Source organism: Lingula anatina, chromosome 1 (genome assembly GCF_051362555.1).
Source record: "Lingula anatina isolate TDL-2025a chromosome 1, LinAna3.0, whole genome shotgun sequence".
Classification (NCBI taxonomy): domain Eukaryota; kingdom Metazoa; phylum Brachiopoda; class Lingulata; order Lingulida; family Lingulidae; genus Lingula; species Lingula anatina.
This window is the reverse complement of record NC_141767.1, coordinates 2,445,042-2,463,825: the sequence shown is the minus strand read 5'-3', so window position 1 is coordinate 2,463,825 and position 18,784 is coordinate 2,445,042. Positions and strand designations below refer to the sequence as shown.

Here is an 18,784-nt window from a genome sequence, read left to right as displayed (position 1 = left end):
AAAATACATATCACTTTCATCGAATAGCATATATTTTAGATTTATTCTGGTAAAGAAATTTAGGGGGACAGGTCTCGCGCATTCTCGCCTTAATGAGAAGCACGCCGGAAAAGAAGAAACGACATTTTTACTTATATTAAATATATGATCAAAACTCGTCTGTAGGTATTGTATTTAAAAGTAAGAATGATTCAATTTACACAGCTTCCATCTAGTCTTCGAAAAATACCCTGTTCAAACTTAAGAGCTTCGAAACCACGTAAACGTAAAAGTGCGCGTGGCAGTACTGACGGCCTTCGTCGAGGACGAAGTCGTTATGAAGTTTTTAGGGATGGGTTGAGCTGAAACCTTTGTGGTTTTGTAAAGGGCCCAGTTTTGAATTTGCTCGTTTACTAAAATGTCACTGTTGTGCTTCAATGGCAATTTTCTCAAAAAAAGAATCCCTGTTATATCCGCGACCCATGGACTTGCGCCTTGGGTTGGAACCCCTCCAGGCTGTACACTGCTCTATGTATTAGGATTTACATTTTTAGAACAGGATAGGGTGTCAAATTCGTTGGACAATAATATCTAAAAACTCTCATATGGTCCAGATTTGTTATTATTTGTCATTACTTTAGGTTCGAAAAATGTAAAACTTGCGCTTTTCTTTTTTGTGCGAAAGAAAGGCACTAGGTAGGAATAAGTAGACACGTTGCTGTACATTAAGTTGGTGTACTCATAGGAAAACATCAATACATAGCCCAGTTATGGTAAAGATGATTTGAAGAATACATGCGAGGTTGTTCTTCTGGTTTGTGATATTCAATGTCCGTGAAAACCTTGGAAGTTAAATGGACAACTTGAAAATAATATTTCTTGTTCCCTCTCCCCATATTATTTTCACTTAAAAACATTTTCTGATATACAGAAAACTAAACGTGACTTTTCAAACTCCTGAAACAAAATTTTGATTCACACATAGAATAAGAAGATTTTAAAGGTTTTATATATATATATTAATGGCATTTTGGAAATTTGATCAAAATTTAAAAGTTAAGAAAGTTAAAAGGATTTCCCATGACTGACCATGGAATGACCACCAGCAACAACTCTAACTAAATTTTTTGGTAAGTGGATTTTTTACTTGTATGCTTCACGTTTAATTTATAATTATTATTATTACTGTGGACACATAAATGTCTTATTTGTCACATTTACCATCATAAAATAAAATATGATAGTGTACATTGATTAATTATAAAGTTAATGACATGTTTTTTTTTTTCTTTATTTTATAGTGTCCATTGCAATGGAAACCATCCACAGTACAAAGAAAAGAAAATTCCCTATTAAAAAAAAAATTGAAGTGCCGTTTGTCATCTGCTGTTGTTAGAGCTACTTGTCTGAATTTGGACATTGATCATGCAGTATTCAGTTGCCTATTTCTTTGGAATTTGAAAACCATTCATCTGAAAGAGGATCAAAGAAGGTTTGGGGAAAAGCTGAATTCTTTGGAACCATTCAGTTGATATTCCCGTTATTCAGCAGTGTTATTGATGACAAAATGGTGACAGGATTCCTTGGACTATCATTACATTTTTGAAATTAAAAAAAAAAAAAAATTCCTCATCGCATTCGATTTTATCATCAGCAAGGTTTTTAAGGGCAGACCATGGCCAGCCAAGGAGATGACTGCTACTTCTACTACTATTCAAACTGTACCAAGGTAAACGGTGCGATAGTGGTTCTTTTATTTAGATACAGTAATCTTTGTAAGCTAGAAAATTTCTTATCATTGCCAGTAGTGCTAGACGGAATGATATATATATTCCCTTCTCACAGTATTTGTCCATTAAAGTAATATATTTTTATGCATATGATAAGGTTAAAGGAATTGTTTCTGGATCAGTAAGTCATTTTAGAAAATAATTTAAGGTATTTAGAGATATTGTTTATTTCTTGTTTCATATCATTCCAGGGTTCGACGTGCCCATTCCGCCATAGTGAGGCTGCTTTGGGAAAGGAGGTTGTTTGTACGTCATGGCTACAAGGAAGATGCCTTAAAGATAACTGTCCATTCAGACACATGGAAATAACTGTACGTTTATAATATGAAATATAGTTTATAAATAAAAAAACCTTAAAACCCTTATATGACTTAATATGCATGTTTAAAAATTTTAACCCTGACCCCTCTTGTTGTCACTTGTATCTGGGTGCCTTTACAGAAGCATGTTGATATTTTAATATTTAAGATTGGATGTGTAACATTATGTGATAGTTTAAATTTTTTCTGTATTATGTATTTGTCTGTATATATATTATGTTGTGGACAGAGAGGTTCCCTAGAACAAGTCTCATGTTTTCTTTGCCCATTTCAGAAAAAGCGCAGCAGCATGCCATGTTATTGGGAAAGTCAGCCGGGAGGATGCCAGAAACCACACTGTGCATTTCAACATACTCAACCAAGGGACTTCTTAGAGGGTAAACATATGCATCAGAATAAAAATCATGCGTCTTTTTTTTTTAAAGGCTCATAAAAGTTTCTTTGTGCCATTGATATGTTTTTAACTGAGAACTGTTTTGTCTGCACAAGTATCTACACTTTTGTGACTGAAGTCCAAACCAGATTTGACAGTTGAATACTTCTCATATGAGTCAAATGTGCAGATTACTTAAATAGTTTTATATATATCATGTCTTGGTTACATATAACCAAAGCAGAAAGAATTAATGAAAAAAAATATTGTCAGTTTTAATTGTAAGGTTATTTCTCATATTAGAGCAAGCTGTGCAGGATTCAGCCCTGATGAGAGTAGGACGGCCTGTAATTATACCAGGTGGAAAAAGTGATGTGAACTTTGAGATAGAAAGAAATAACCCTAGTCCTATTGTCCAGCCCATTGTTGTTAACCCATTTGAAGAAGGTACATAGATATATATATAACAAACAGTTTGCAGTAATTTTATAATATGAATCATTAAAGATGATTGGTTAGTGATAAGAATGTAACTATATCAGGTATTTTGTGTAAGCTAGCCATATGTACTTAAGTGTAATTTTAATCTTAATACAGGAGTGAGCAAAGTGGTTTACATATACATAACTGAACAAAGTGGTTTACATATACATAACTATTTTTATGCCTGTAGAATCTGACCAAGATAGTATAAATGGGACTCCAGTAAAGCATCAACCAAAGCTGCCTGAGACAATCAAACAGACAAAAGTACCAACCAGGAAACTTGACCTGACAAGTAAGGATAAATATAACCAGAGTAGAATCATTCCATTTTATTAAAACGTTTGTGGAGCATTTTGTTAAAAGATATGTGGGAAATGAAAAAGTAATTTTTGAATACTTATTACTTGCTACTTATCACTACAAATAAAATATTTTTGGCAATCACCAACTGTTTTATTAAAAGGGATTGTTTATGACAATACATGTCAATCTGTATTTCCACATAAAACATTTCCTGAAGTGGCAGTGTTTCATATTATCATGATATCTGTTTTAGGTCAAAAGGATGAATCTACATCTACCAGTTTTGGTGTGAAAAGTTTGGAAGAGATTAAGAAGGAAAAAGCATTGAGGTCTATGCTGGAGAAAAGTAAGTGAATCTCTGATAATAAAAGGGTATTTAAGTGCAATTAAATGAATTTTATTATTATATATGAATTCATTAACATTTAACAGGTTTAACCGATGAGTCATTATTTTCTGTAGATTTGTTTTATGTTACTGTGACTGATATTTTGATAAGATATTAATAGAGTTCAGCTAAAATTTAATATTATTCTCTTTGTGATTTGCTGTTTCTAGGGAAAAAGCCAGAAGATCAGCAGAAGGGTACCAGTACAGAGAGGAGAATTGTTTCAGCAACACCAGAGCAAGCAGCAAATGATAATATTGGAGTAGAAGAAGGTAAGTCGTACATATTTGCATTTTGGTTTTGCAAATATATGCCAGCATAAGCTTAAATGTGTGTATTGTAAGTGTTATTTTGGAAGTATTGAAATTGTTAAAAAGAATTAAAATTTTAGCTTCTGCCATAGAATTAACTTTAATTTACATCATCTGATTCTTTTTCAGCTGCTTTAGCTGCAGTAGAAGCTAGACTTGCACAACGAAAAATTGTTGTTTCACCTGTGAAAAAAAGGAAAGGTATGTTTTTTTCCTTTTTTAGGTGTTACACCATTTCATTCAAACAATTGTGAAGCAAAGTGTTAAAAGATGTGCAAGAAATGTGAAAACAATTTTCAAATACCTATTAATTGCTACTTATTACTATGGATGGGACTGTTTGGTAATCATCAACTGTGCTATTGCAGCAGAAGAAATGTCAATTGGTGTGAGGACCCTGGCAGATATTAGAAGAGAGAAACAAAAAGATTCTCAAGGTAAATTTTTTATTGCCAGCTACATTAGATTCGAGAATTTAAGTAAAAAAATCCTTTTTTTTCTGCATGCTGAAAATTATGTAGACATGAATGAACATCGGCTATTTTTTTCTAGTTTCACCTGGAGAACCTGCAGCAAATGATGCCAGGTTGAAGCTCACAAGAAGATTAGGTACAGGAGGTAAGTTTCAAGTGCATGTATAACACTGTCAGTGTGACATAGTTTTCATACTTACAGGGTGTGTGGTGATATCTAATGTGGACATGCCATTCTAATTTATACCATAACTTGATCCAATGAAACTATTTTCACACTTTGTTAACATTATTGGTATTAAATTATGGAAACAATACATATTTCTCTTTGGTTAATATATATAATGTTGTAACTTTTTCAGCAGAAAATAGAGAGATTAGAAGAGATGATGCCAGGGTGAAACTAGCAAGAAAAATCAACATTGACACAGAGAGTGAGTATTAGGTTATTTCACAAATTCCCGAGATATAATATACTGAAATGAAAAATTTAGACAGATTTTTAGTTGAAGTCAGTTGTCTTAGTTTTTGCCAGGGTTTTACAGTTTTTAAGAGTAGCACAAAGTTCAGTTACACACACACACACACACACACACACACACACACACACACACACACACACACACACACACACACACACACACACACTACAAGCATTATACATGCCTGCTTGGTTTGTTTAGAGGTTTTCATAACCTTGAGTGATTTGTAAATTATTTTCATGATTCAGATTTACAGACTAAGAAAACAAAAATCACTCTGAAATCCCCTGGTGAAGATGACAGTGGAATAAAAGTGAAAACATTGGAAGAAATTAAAAAAGAAAAAGCCCTGTCCAAAAAGTTTGAAGATGCACGTGCTGGTTAGTAGAATAATACTTCATTGAATAACCTGCTGAAATCTGATAATATTGAGAGATAAAGGATGGTGGTTGAAGAGAAGCTATATTAAGAACCATTAAGTGTAATTCTGATAGAAAGCAAGAACTACTTGTATTTTATCTTGCTTGTAGTTATTATGGTTTTAAACCCATTTTTGTTTCCGATGTTACAGATAAAGCAGGTGTAACTGTCCATACTTTAACTGAAAATAAAAAAATGAAGAATATTCCTTCCTCTGGTAAGTTGCTTAAATTAAAGAAAAAACATGTAATCATTTTGAGGATTCTTTTCCTTGTAATTACATTGCTACTTGCTTATATAAATAGAAATATCTTTCCAAGTAAGTTGATATACAAAAGACCTACGATTTTTGATTTTAGAAATACAGAATGCAATTTTTATGGTTTGTAAACCTGATAAAAATTTCATTGTGAAGAACTTTTTGTAGGTATTGTAAAAAATAAACCAGCAGAAAAGGATCCTTCAGAGATAAAAATCAAAACTTTGGCTGAGATCAGAAGTCAGAAAGCTCAGGAACAAGGTAAACAAACAGAAGACCCACAGTCAGTCAAGCTAGCCAAAACAAATAGGCAAACGAGACGGTTATATCAGCCACCAGCCAGACAAAGCCAAAGTAAGTGGACATTGTTTTCATTAATATTTTATGATGTTATTTTTTTTAATGTTGCATATATGTTTCTTTCAATTGTTCAAGACAGTATGCGCGGCTAAGTGTGTTTTTGTGAAATGTTTGATTTGTTTTATCAGGTTTTTTTTATTCATGAAGTGGAAAAAGGTTGCGTAGTATGAAAAGGGTTCGAAAATGACATCTTTATTATGTTGTATAGTCACACGTTTTCAAAACCCTTTTTAGGTGAACCTAAAGTAGGTTCCTCCGTAACAATAGCCAGGGTGAAGCCACAACCCAGTACTTCAGAGCCAGCAATTGTGATACCAAGGTGTGCAAAAACAGTAAAAGAGGTGGGTGTGTTTATTTATGTGATTTAGCTGACAGATTTTACCAAATTTGAAATGTTTTTAATTAATGAAGAATTTAACTTCAGGTACTACTCTAGGTAGACTATATTTAATTGGTTTTATTTGTTTTAAAATTATAGTGACATTAGTTGTTTCATTGATTTTGTATTTTAGGATACAGACCCAAGTCAGCTAAAAGTAAAAACATTTGAAGAAATAATGAGAGAAAAGAAATTGCGCAAGCAACAAGAGTCTAAATCTGAGAGTGACTCTGTAGAAGCAGTTGTGAAGAGGAAAAAGGGGGGATCACCCATCGTATTTAAGAACCAAAAAGAAACAGATGAACCAGTAGCAAAGAGGAAAAAGAGTGGTTCTCCCATTATATTTCAAAGCGGAGATCAAGGCACGTTCTTTTATCTGTTAACTTAGCTGAAGATATGGTGCATTTGCTGTGTACTAAATGTAATACAAAATTTTTATTTATTTACACCTTTATTTTTAACTTGTGTAGTTTAAATAGTTGTTGTTAAAAGTATCTATCAGTTTTAGAATTAATGCTCACATTAGTAACATATTTTTGACCAGTTCATTTACATAGACATGACCACTTTACATTATTTATATAGGAACGTCCCCTTCAGAAACCAAGCCACAGAAAGCAGTTTCAATACAGGACAGCCCCGCTTCACGTCCAGCAGTTAAGAAATCTTTACAGAAAAACAACACTGCCTCAAAGACTATAACTCCCTCTAGAACATTGACTAGAAATAACTCTAATGAACAGTCTAATAAGTCACAGTCATTGACACAGAGTAGGAGTGCAGAAAAAGGAGCTTTACAGACTGAAGAAACAGCAGCTTCCCCAAAAGAACAGACCTCAAGCAGATGTAATTCAAATACTACAAAGTAAGTAATGTTGCTTCTTCTGCAGTGATTTTTGCAACATAAGTGTAAAATAAATTCATGTCAAAGTGTCTTCATACTCTAATCACCACTTAGCTGATTTGTTATAGATTTGTGTCACTTATAAACACATGCATCATACAAAAACTGTGTGAAATTTCAATTAGTATTATACAAATCATTTCATGATTTCAGTTATATTTGAAATATTTTTTTTATATCTGCAGATCACAGTCAAGACTTCGGATGGAATCAGCCACCGATGATTTGCTTGATGATGACCTAGACTTGTTACTGGGGGATGTTTCTGATACAAAAGATGATAGTGTTGTAAAAAATGATGATGACTTGCTGCTTGAAATGGAGGAATTATTAGCTTAACTTTCTAACCGACGTGGAATAATTTTTCTGCTGTGATCAGCATACCTCATTTATTTTACAAAAAGTGGGATCACTTTTCATAACTTATGGGAAGTTGTATAATAACAAAAGACGGGTCATGTTAAAAAAAAGCTTCATGATTTGCAAGTGACCTAGTCATATGTGCCGAGACCTAAGTAGTGTTAATACTTATGTCTTCTGCAAGTTTACTTGAACTTGGTGAAAACAAAGTCAATTTTGCCTTTGTATATAAAAATTCTGGAAAAGGTATTGAAAAACACATTCCAAGTTACAGTATGGTTGAATTGGTTTGGAAATATTCAGTGGATTTTTATGTCGCATATGAGATAAGTACTTTTAACTTGAACGTAATTGAAATCAATAGAGAATGAAACAACGATTAAAATTTGTGACTTCATCCTTAAAAATGAGTTTGCAATGGTTTATTTTTAGCATAATTATTTTCCTCGAGGGGGTCTGTTTTCCCACAAATTCTGTAAACGATCAACAGCATGTACTTTCCAAGTCACTGTTAAGTTTAATTTTCATATAACAAAAAAATAAATAAATAAATAAAAAAGAACACACAGCTGTGATCATATGACTGTAAAGATATCTTCAGTTTTGCTTTATATTTAAACTCTGGATCTTTTAGAAAAGAGGACTTTCAAGGTCATGGTTTGACCATGTAATGCATGCAATTATTGGTGTAATGAATTGTAATCCTTTACAGTAACTGTACTTGATTACCATGTTTACTATAACAAAGTGAGTAAATTACTTTTATACAAAAATATACTTTATTCTGTTTTTCTTTGTGAATTACATGCAAATGATAAGTAATGAAATGAATATCCAGATTTATGGATAAATGATATTTGGCGATACGTTCCTAATGCTTTGATGAGTATGATGTTATTCTTTCAAACTGATCCAACCAGTGAAGACAAAGTTGACACATCTGTCCAAAACCACTTCTCCTGTGAGAAAACTGCAGGCTTTCAGCTTCCGATGATTGAACGAAGAATTAAATTACTTGCATCTGGCCATCGCTGCTGTTGACATCCAAAAGCTGCATCCTTGGTCAAAGCAAATGCTTTTTCATTTGGGTTTCCTTACTTCTCATTGGCCTGAACAGACCGTTTTGCATTCCAATAATGTCAAGTTCAGAGTCATTTGTAATAGAGTTTCAGATATGCCAGCCTTCTTTCATACTTTTTTGTTTCTTTTGTACTGAGAAGCTGAAACAGAAGAAAAAAAGTAAATAACAATGTGCAATACATCTAAATGCAACTTTTTAAATAGTGTCCATATCTAACTTTTATTTTTAAAAACTGTGACAACATTTGTTCAGGAGTTTGACCTACCTTTTCTGTATTAGGCTGCAGTGTGCTCTTGATGGTCACTGCTGGGAGGTTGATTGGAGCCCCACCAAATGACTGGTGCCACTGCACTTTCCTGTTTCTTGGAATGTCATGTTCATATGTTCCAGCACTGAAAAAATAAAAGATGAGCATAAACTTAAATAAATAAGAGAAGATTATGAGTACAGGTATAGAATCCCTTACCTACATCGGTAACATTTTAAAATTAATGCACTCTGACTGAAGGATCTGTTGGATCAAGAGTCTTATTATGATCTAGATGATAAGGGACCATTTTCAGATTTGGTTAAAATTACTCAGGTAAACAGCAACTGACACACTTGTGACCAAAAAAAAAAAAAAAAAAAAGAGGTGAGAAAACAGCTAGTAAATTCTAATAATAGATAACAAGATTAAAGAAATCGATTCACAGGAATATGTCAAAGTATTATTTACCCAGGTACAGATTCTTCAATCTCTCTTTTGTAAACAGGAAATCTGTCTGCAGCTGCATTAAAAGGTTTGTAGCTAGGTGTGAACTCTATGGGGTCAGTGACCTTAGTCTGGTACTCTGGGGGAGCTGGGGTGACTTCCTGGGATAAACAAAGGATTCGTATTAGAAAAATATTTTTTTTTAAACTTTGGCATTACCTTTATACTGGAGACCAAAATTCTATCTCTGTAAAATTTGATAAACTAAAATATGGGCTTAAAAGTATTCTGCAACAGTTCCTTTTTGAACATGCATCTCCCTCAGGTAAGAGATGCAAATTTTAAAAGAAACAAACAAAAAGACGTGTATGTATGTACATAAAATACAAATATACAGCAAAAAAATTCAAAACAATTATTACATTGTATACACAATTATGTTCAAATATAACAAGACTCACCTTAAACTCTTTCCTAAACCTTGGACCTGTTCTTGCTCCCATTGTATAACCTTTTTGACTGGTAAGGTACGTGTCAATCTGATATTTGAAGTTGCTAACCTGTGACATGAAAAGAATATATTAATTTTCTTGCCTCCTTTCGGTTATCTCTCTATTTTACAACTTGCCTCAAATGCAGAAAAAAAATTAATATAAAACTATTTATCGTTACTAATGATAATAGTATGTAAATTTATATGAACACTTTTAACCAATCCTTATACTTTTACTTGTTTTTCAAAAAGATCACTTGTTTTTGCTGACCTACCTCCTCATTATTGTAGCATCCTGGCCCAGTGTTAGGTTGACCTCTCAAGGGTTTTAGGTCATTTCCAAATCTATTAGGAGCCATGTGGACAGGAAACAGTGTCCTGTTTTGTGTGGTGCCAAAGGACACATTTAGCTTTCTTGGTTCTGGGTGAAGAAATTGCTTAATATTACTTGCAAATTCAGTCAGACGTATTATACACAACATTTTGCAGTTACAATTTTGATCAAAATAGTAAATATTTGTGATTCGTAGATTATATAACTTTTGGACAAAATAAAATAATAATGACTGTCCATTTTTAAAAAGCGTGAATTCAATATTTGGGGAGATGCAGACTTCATATATTTGGAGGGCGAGGCTCTGAACATGTAACTTTAACCAGCTACTTAACCACGTCTTTATAATTCTGAAATACCTATCCCAAATCCGTCCACAAATCTGTAGAAAGTGGATATGAGTAATTATTATAATTTTATGCAGCTTATAAAATCTGCATGAACTAATAAACATAGAGAATGTGTAAAGAAACCATTATTCCTACCTTCCAAAATGTCCATCTCGATGTGTGCGTGTAGCCTTTGCTAACTTTCTACTTTATCGAACCCCTTGTCTCACAATCATGAGTATGTGTATGTGTGTATATCGTTGTCACCAGCAACTGAGTCGATAGTGGGTACTCCTCATGCCGTAAAACGTAAAGTACCAAAACAAGATGGTCGTAATAGTACCCCAGAATGCACCGGTCAACATGTTACACTACGTGATGCCTGTAGATCGTACATCAGTCAATAAGTATACATTTGCTCACTTTGTAAGTTAAATGTAATTTCGATCAATTAAGAGTATACATCAGAGGTTGTGCTTGATTCCAAATAATCGTCTGGGGCATTAAATAAGTACGTGATATTGTAGATGCACTTGTTCCTCAAGTACGATGTTCCTCTATCGTCGCATTTCAAGGCCGAGTTCTCAACCAGAGCGTGGCTTTGTTGCGAATAGATAAATGAATGATTGTGGGACTTTCTCCCTTTATTAAAAGCGCAAACAAAATCTTGTAAATGACAATGTCCCTTGGAATTTTTTTATTAATAAATGTGGACATGATATTAGATAGGTCACCATTACTTACTGTTTTGAAGCTACACCAGTGACTGAGTGAGTGTCATTAGTTATCACAAGGAGAAAAATAAAACGTATAACATGGTGCCATCATTAAAAACTTATTTTTATATTACAGACAGTGGAAGAACAATGAAGACACTGCAACATAGATAGGAAAATAAGTTAACAGCAGTGCCACAATGTCTAGGTCTTCAGAGGAGGTGTACCTGATTATCAACCATGTGAAGCATAAGAAGACAGAGGGCACTCTCTATTTGATGGGGGAGCGTATTGCATGGATGCCTGATGGGAAGGACAGCTTTTCAATAAGCCATCTCTATGCTGACATACGAGGTTTGATTTGCTTTGTTCTATTTACTAAGTACTTGGTTCATTTTATGGTATGGAATGCGTTGTATTATTAATATGTTATGCCAATATGTATGTCTAAAAATTAGTGTATTGGTAAGGATTGAATAAGAACACATCTTGTATGGCATATTGACCTTTGATTTGTAAATTAATTTTGTGAGAAAGGACCTGTTAAGTTTGCTGTTAACCATCACAACCCAAGCATAATAATCACAAAAGTTTGCAACCTTGCATACACTAGATTGAAAAGTCAGTTCCATTGCTATGCTTGGATACTATGCTTCTCACAGCATTTAAGATAAGCTTCATTGGTCCAGGATATTGTCAAAGGTATAAAGCAGTGACATGTTGCTGTATGATGAGATTGCTATTAATTAGATGTGTGGAAATTGTCTACCGCAGTGAATATCATACAATTTCATTTTTTTTTCTTTTCAGTCCAGAAGATCTCTCCGGAGAGCAAAGAGAAGATCCAGCTGCAGTTGGTGATGCATGATGGCAGTGCTAACACATTTCAGTTCTCCAACCCCATGGGGAGAGCTAGCCAGCTCAAAGACAGGGAAAGTGCAAAGGAGCTGTTACAACAGTTATTACCAAAGTTTAGAAGAAAGATTAATAATGAACTTGAGGAAAAGAATAGGTATGGGTATAAAGTTTGACATATTTGTACTAATGTTTTCTTGATCTATTTCAACAAAATAGGGTATTATTAACTTTCAGGTCTCCAGAGCTCAGGTGAACCATCAGTGATCAACTGGAGTTCTTGTGAGAATGCAACATCACCCTAATCATAATAATCGTCTATTTACTAACATTATAATAAAATAAATTCATGAAATTTAATGTGACATAATATCATAATAGTAATAATAGACATATAAAATAATAAAAACTTTGTATAGATGTTTTTCTGGTTCACAGGCTGTTTTAGTCATACCACGCAGTTGTGTACTCTTTTGGTCAATAAAAAAAGCATTTTGTCCAAGTCTAAATGAAGACTCTAATCTAGACGTGTTCATAGAGTACTCCATGTTATTAGTTTCTTACTGTTGTATCACACATTTTGTTCATTTTAGGATGCTTCAGGAGGATCCTGAATTATTTCAGCTGTACAAAGATCTAGTTGTTAGTGGAGTTATCTCTGCAGATGAATTCTGGGCCAGTAAGCAGGGACAGGTAAAGTCATAAAAAATTGACTCTTTCATGTGAATGGAATGTAATATTTTGTAAGCCAGGCATTAAAATTGAAATGTAGCTTTAGAATATTATGTCCAGTGTTTTAGTGTTAGAATAATAGGCCTATATTAGGATAAAATTACCAGTGTTGAAACAAATGTTCATTGTCTGTTCAGTAAAGCATGTTTGACTACAGCAACATACATAACTTTTTTTCAGAATCAGCAAGTCAGCAATACCTCCCTCAAAGTCAACCAGGATGTAGGGGTTTCACCAGCATTCCTAGTAGGTTTAGATAGAAATGGATTTGGGGTTTCATTTATGTGGGCTTTGTGGATAAAGAGATCTATTTTTTTATGCCCAGATGCAGGCATTGTTTGCTCTAAGCATTATATTTGGCCATGGAATTAAATGTGTAATGTTTCCTACCTAAAATGTATATAAAAATGTGAAATATAACCAGACAACTAATAAGGAGTATTTCAATGTAGTTTCATAATCCATTTATGACAAGTCTGTGTCGTATAATTCCAGGCAGACATCAAGCCCCAAGCTGACGGGTGCAATGGACTGAGATACAACTTGACAGCAGATATTGTGGAATCCATATTCAGGACATATCCTGCAGGTATGCTGTTTAATACTTGACTCCACAACTGGAGGCACATTGTAACACTCTGGCGTGACACTGAAAAAAAAAAAATCTTGGTCACATGCATGTTTTTTGGTATTTATATAAATATAATTTGACTGAATAAACAGGATCATTTGGGCTTCAGAATTTTTTGTAGACTTTGTATTAACAGGGATTATTAAGACCTGACCATTTGTATAAAGATAAAAATTAAATAAAACTTTGAGAAGTCCATGTCACTGATATCTTATGGTGCCAAAACAATATGTCATCTTTATTATGAAATTAAAAGTTAAATTTTATCTTGAATTTCTTGGTCTTTCTTTCAGTGAAAATGAAACATGCAGAAAATGTCCCAGACAAGATATCAGAGAATGACTTTTGGACTCGGTTTTTCCAATCCCATTATTTCCATAGAGACAGAATAAATATAAGCAACAAAGATCTCTTCTCAGAATGTGCCAAAAAAGATGAAGAAGGTAGGTGTAAAATGTCCACAGTACTATTGGCTAATAAAAATAGACTAATAGTATTATAACTTTTGGCAAAGAGGAGGCAGTCATTGAAAAAAGATCTTTGAGTTATGAAAAATATACTTAGGCTATTTTATTTATAGCTGATGTTTTAGGGATAGTTATCTTTTACTTTGGAACAAAAATAGTAGTGAAGCAGTTAAATTTCACTCTCTCTTGACACTAGAACATGATCAGGCTGAATGCCCACAGGTTGTTTTGTAATGGTAGGCAGGTGAACAATTCTCACTCAGGATAGTTATTGAGGACCTTTCGGCATTCAGCCTGATGATGCTCCAGTGACAAGTGCAAAACATTGCCATTACACAACTATTTTTGTTCCAAAATAAGTGATAACTATCACTAAAACATTAGTACATACAATTCTGTGGAATCATGAATGATCTGATTGATAATACTTATAAAAGTTTACTACAGGTGTCACCCTTTTGCTCTCCTACGTTATTGCTAAACATTGTGTATTGTCTCGCTTTTTCCATTTGATTATGTCTGTGGTTTTTACTTTCAGATATCCAACAAGAAATACAAGAAAAAATAAACGATCCATTGCTGGATTTGACACAAATGGCTGACAGCACCCTGGGGGAGGTAGGGAGAAAGTCTGGCTGGTTAGATCTTAAGCATATTTTTTTCAATCTTATGATTGGACTTGCAGCACTTTCTGTTGTCAATATGAAAGCCATTGGTGAGTAATACTTCCACAAAGTGAACTTCTGAAAGCATCTGTGGATGTCAATGTAATCTAATAAGGAGGACAATTAAGGTCAGTTAACTCTGCTCGACTCAAATTAACTTAATATTTTTTCTAGGGGTATGGCAGTACACGAGATGACACCCAGATTGCAACCAACCCATCAAATCTATCTCTGATACGACGCTTCAATCACCATTCAACAATGGTATTAAAAGCCTGTGATAAGAAAACTCAACCAAGTTCATCTTCATCATCATTATCATCTTCAAAAAGTTCACAAGGGGCAGCCACTAATGGCAGTTCATCATCCATAGCAGCGCATTTGATGATTAACGGGGACAGTAATGGTGCCAGTGAGAAGGAAGGGGACCTGTCATTACCTCCGTCTTCTAAGAAGGTAAGGAACCAAGGTAATGTGTTCAGGTCAATTAAGATAGTGGAGTCAAAAGATTGATATCATGATTTAGTAAATCTGCACTCCTCATACGTTTTAATGGAAATGAAAAAAAGTAGAATTGTTAGTTTGTAGTGGTACAATGCAATTTTCATTGGTAAAAAATACTTCTTGTTACTTGTTTTCCATTATAAGATATTGACTTGAAATATCATTATGCTTTTTTGCTAATTTCAAACTGACTGGAAAATGTTTGTGTTGAAGGCAAAATTAAAAGAAAAGATTCATCTGGATGATCTTGAGGAAGAAGGTGACAGCTCTGGTCCCGCCTTAAATCTTGCCAAAATGGAGCGCTACTTACACGGCCCCACCCCCATCACGACATCCCAGTACCACACCAGTGAAGACATGATCCAGGCCTCCTTTAACACTCAGATGCAGGTGAAACACTGGATCCCAAACCTCACACAGGTGTGATGTTTTATTTTTTATTTTCTTATTTTATTTTTTATTTTATTCATTTGTTTTTATTTGTTGGTTTGTTAGTTTATGTAGTTTTTTTTTTTTTTTTTTTTTTTTTTTTGAGAGGTGCAAAGTAACACAAAAATGTACAAACTAACTGGTTATTTTATGGATACCAAGATTCATTTATTTACTTATTTATTTATTTCAAATATTCAAGTGTACTATTATTATGATATATCTTTTTCAAGACTTTTCACTTTTATTTTCATTTTATCATATTTGGGCAATTAAAATGTAGCATTGATGAGTGGCTTGAACAAATATCTTCATTTGTCACCTAAACACAAATTCATTCACAAAGAATCTGGTTATTTCAGGTGATGACCAGCAGCAGTGCAGTCAGCATACTGGGGGAGATATCACCAGGGGGCGCTTTAATGCAAGGAACGAGTCAACAGCAGTTAGATCGTAAGTGGATATGGAATGTTGTGGAGTTCAAAGAGAAAGTTAGTAAGAAATTAAAACATTTGATGCACTGAAGTAGAGTCAATGTGAAGCTTGGTCACAGACAACTATCTTGACATGGTAGGGGCCATGTAAGTATTATATTTTGTTTATGTCTTCTAATTTTGAATGTTAGTTTAAGGTGAATTTATTTATCATTTTTTTTCATCCTATAGAAATGGTGCCTGCAGAGATCCAGCAAGAGCTGAGGAGTCTGTACCTTGCATTGTGTGAACTGCTCCGACATTTCTGGTCATGTTTTCCTACAACCACTAAAGCACTAGAGGAAAAGGTACATGGTGTTCACAATCTTACTACTGTGGAACAACTTGAAATTCTTTGTAGGCACTTTCTGCCAGTTGTGTTTACCACAAATAACAGCAGTACTATGATGTTTATGTTTGCTTTGAGTGGTTTTAAGTCATTAACATTCTTCCAGGTTGTGAGAATGAAAGCCAATTTGGAGAGATTCCAGTCAGCAAAACTGAATGCTGTAAAAGCCAAACTGACTAGTTCTTATACTGTCAATGTAAGTTGATCAGTGATATTATAACAATGAAACCTGGATATGTATTTATTGTTGATATGTTATAATATGAATACTTTTATAAGTATTTTATTTCCGTTATATTTATGAATAAGTATGAATGCTTTTAAAAGTATTTTATTTCACTTTTATTAATGAAAAATAAATTGCGTTGTGTGACAATTTTCCCTTCTGTTAGAGAATATGCCATTTTGTTTTGGTGTGTTATATTAGATTATCAGTTTTTTTGTGTAGCAGCTTGAGTAGTGAAAAACAACATAAATTCCATTTTCAAAGGTGGGTGAAAATTTCTCTTTTCAGCTGATTGGCCATATGGAAGAAATGCTAAATGCTGCATATGCAAAGTTTGGAGCATGGCAAAATAAACGTCTTGGTAAGAAGTGAAGCGTAATTGGCACCTTCAGTAGCCACCCAGCTCTCTCGGCCATGAAGAAAGACTTGTCTGGATTGTGCACTGGAGACAAAGAAAGCAGTTGACAGGAGGGTCCCAGGTGCTCCTTGCAAATCACCTGGTGATCCCTGCAAATCATGACGTACCCAATACCAATGTAATACAAAGCCACCTTGGGATGCCCTGACATTGGACTGGTATTTGACAGCCAGAGTGCTAGTGTTCATGATTTACATGGGCCCAGTGATGTGACTGGTAGAAATGAATAGAATAAGAGTCTGGGCCGGCTTTCACGAAACGTTTCGCAGTTTGCGAATTCGCTATGGTTTGCGCAATTGCGCTAATTTTTTTTGCGTAGCTTTCTCGAAACCTTTCGCAATTTTTTTCGCTGTTAGCGCACGACGTCGTCCCCGGAAGTAAATATTGTAATCTCGAAACACTGCTCTTCGGGCCGCGGAGGCAAGAAATATAACAACAAATGCTCGTGCTGCTCCGTGAACGTCTGCTCAGCTGACACAATGGAGGAGCCGGTAGGTTTTCCGAAAAAGCGTAGTCGTTTTTCAGACGAAGAGATAGACATCATCGTCGAGGAGGTGTCCTCAAATCCTTCTCTTTTTTATCAGCTTTCAAACTCAGTTACTCACAAATCGAAAGAGGAAATTTGGAAGAGGATTACTCAAAAGTAAGTAGACACTTTCATTTTCATACTTAAACAAAACCCCTTATGGTACCCCTGCCCCTTTTAGTTAGTAAAAGGGGGGGGGCGTCTTGCGTTGAACCCCGTGTTGCTTTTGTAATTTCGTAACAGCAAATCCCATACTAGTAATATTCATAATAATACAGCTTTAAAAGTTGAAATTTTTATTTCTGAAAATATGTGTTTTTCCATGAAAGTATTAAGAAGTAAATTTAATTAAATTAAATTACATAAAATTAAATTTATTACTATGATTTATACAGGTAGAATTGTTTTGTTATTTAAATCAGGATCAACAGTGTTTCCTTACACGTGAGAAAATTTTCCGAAGTGCGGAAAAAATGGTATGACTTCTGTAGTCGTACAAAAAAGAAAGAAGTTGAGAGAAGGAAGCAGATGAAGAGGACAGGGGGAGGGCCAGAACCTCCCCAGCTGACAGCTAGAGAACAAAAAGTAAGTTTATAAAAAATTTATTTTCAAATTATTTTTTTAAAGTGTGTCCTGTTTCTATTATTATTATCATAATTATTATTATTATGATATAATTTTTTATTCTATTTTGTCTAGGTCATAGAGATCATCGGAGAAGTTGCAGTGGAAGGTGTGCGGGGGTTGGAACACAATGATTCTCTTTGCTTTGAATCTGGTACTACTGATTATGATTTATTAGATTTATATCCACTTAACTATTAATTATTTATTAATTTGCATTTGTATTAAGTAGTATGTGTGTATCATGGAGTTTGATATTAATAAAATTTGAGTAAATGTTTTAATAATTGATATGTTTTTTTTATTATTCAAGATCAGTGTGAGTTGAGCACAGAAATTCCATGTGACCCAGGTAATAATAAGATAAATACCATTTGTTTAAAATTGCATGTTTTGAATATAAATGAGATGAAGGGAATGATTATGTCTTGAATATGAATGATTATGTCATATAAAGGAGAAACAAAGAATTTATAAGCCATATCTATTTTGTATGTTTTCTTCTGTTTTCTAATGTTTTTTTTTTTTTAATTCAGAAGAAGGTACAAGCTTTGAGACTTCAAGTCCAATTTTTGGTATGTGTATATTTATATTTCTTTTTTCCTTTATGAAATGTATTTGTATCCTTAATTAAATTTGCTTTTACTACTT

At 33.9% G+C, this 18,784-nt stretch overlaps 3 protein-coding genes across 11 annotated transcripts; 2 read left to right on the top strand and 1 right to left on the bottom strand.

Annotated features, from left to right (window-relative positions):
• Positions 1-69: 69 nt before the first annotated feature.
• LOC106176473 (uncharacterized) lies at positions 70-8,362 on the top strand. Of its 7 annotated transcripts, none has more exons than XM_013558868.3 (20): positions 70-161; positions 1,036-1,109; positions 1,281-1,708; positions 1,961-2,080; positions 2,364-2,466; positions 2,766-2,909; positions 3,136-3,240; positions 3,505-3,597; positions 3,810-3,911; positions 4,080-4,151; positions 4,319-4,387; positions 4,503-4,568; positions 4,786-4,857; positions 5,154-5,285; positions 5,477-5,542; positions 5,753-5,938; positions 6,179-6,285; positions 6,457-6,685; positions 6,909-7,188; positions 7,413-8,362. In XM_013558868.3, exons 3-20 carry the CDS (start codon positions 1,655-1,657, stop codon positions 7,564-7,566), a joined length of 2,154 nt encoding a protein of 717 aa, XP_013414322.2. In that variant the 5' UTR covers positions 70-161; positions 1,036-1,109; positions 1,281-1,654; the 3' UTR covers positions 7,567-8,362. The 7 variants fall into 7 exon arrangements, with proteins under 7 accessions (XP_013414322.2, XP_013414324.2, XP_086865477.1 ...); XM_087009335.1 differs by lacking the exon at positions 70-161 and adding an exon at positions 163-180; XM_013558870.3 differs by lacking the exon at positions 1,036-1,109 and having other exon boundaries at positions 79-161; positions 1,634-1,708.
• Positions 8,344-10,832, bottom strand: LOC106176477 (ciliary microtubule-associated protein 3). The gene is made up of 6 exons (XM_013558879.3): positions 10,675-10,832; positions 10,131-10,276; positions 9,824-9,922; positions 9,387-9,523; positions 8,934-9,060; positions 8,344-8,807 (listed from the first exon to the last, which is right to left on the bottom strand). Exons 1-6 carry the CDS (start codon positions 10,688-10,690, stop codon positions 8,739-8,741), a joined length of 594 nt encoding a protein of 197 aa, XP_013414333.2. The 5' UTR covers positions 10,691-10,832; the 3' UTR covers positions 8,344-8,738.
• On the top strand, positions 10,831-17,220 carry LOC106176475 (general transcription factor IIH subunit 1). 3 transcript variants are annotated; one of them, XM_013558873.2, is made up of 14 exons: positions 10,831-10,944; positions 11,371-11,588; positions 12,045-12,246; positions 12,683-12,782; positions 13,002-13,067; positions 13,317-13,410; positions 13,746-13,895; positions 14,458-14,537; positions 14,759-15,040; positions 15,302-15,508; positions 15,880-15,970; positions 16,183-16,298; positions 16,446-16,535; positions 16,854-17,220. In XM_013558873.2, the coding sequence occupies exons 2-14, from the start codon at positions 11,435-11,437 to the stop codon at positions 16,935-16,937; spliced, it is 1,716 nt and encodes a 571-aa protein (XP_013414327.2). In that variant the 5' UTR covers positions 10,831-10,944; positions 11,371-11,434; the 3' UTR covers positions 16,938-17,220. The 3 variants fall into 3 exon arrangements, with proteins under 3 accessions (XP_013414327.2, XP_013414330.2, XP_013414329.2); XM_013558876.2 differs by having other exon boundaries at positions 10,849-10,925; XM_013558875.2 differs by having other exon boundaries at positions 10,851-11,029.
• Positions 17,221-18,784: the final 1,564 nt, after the last annotated feature.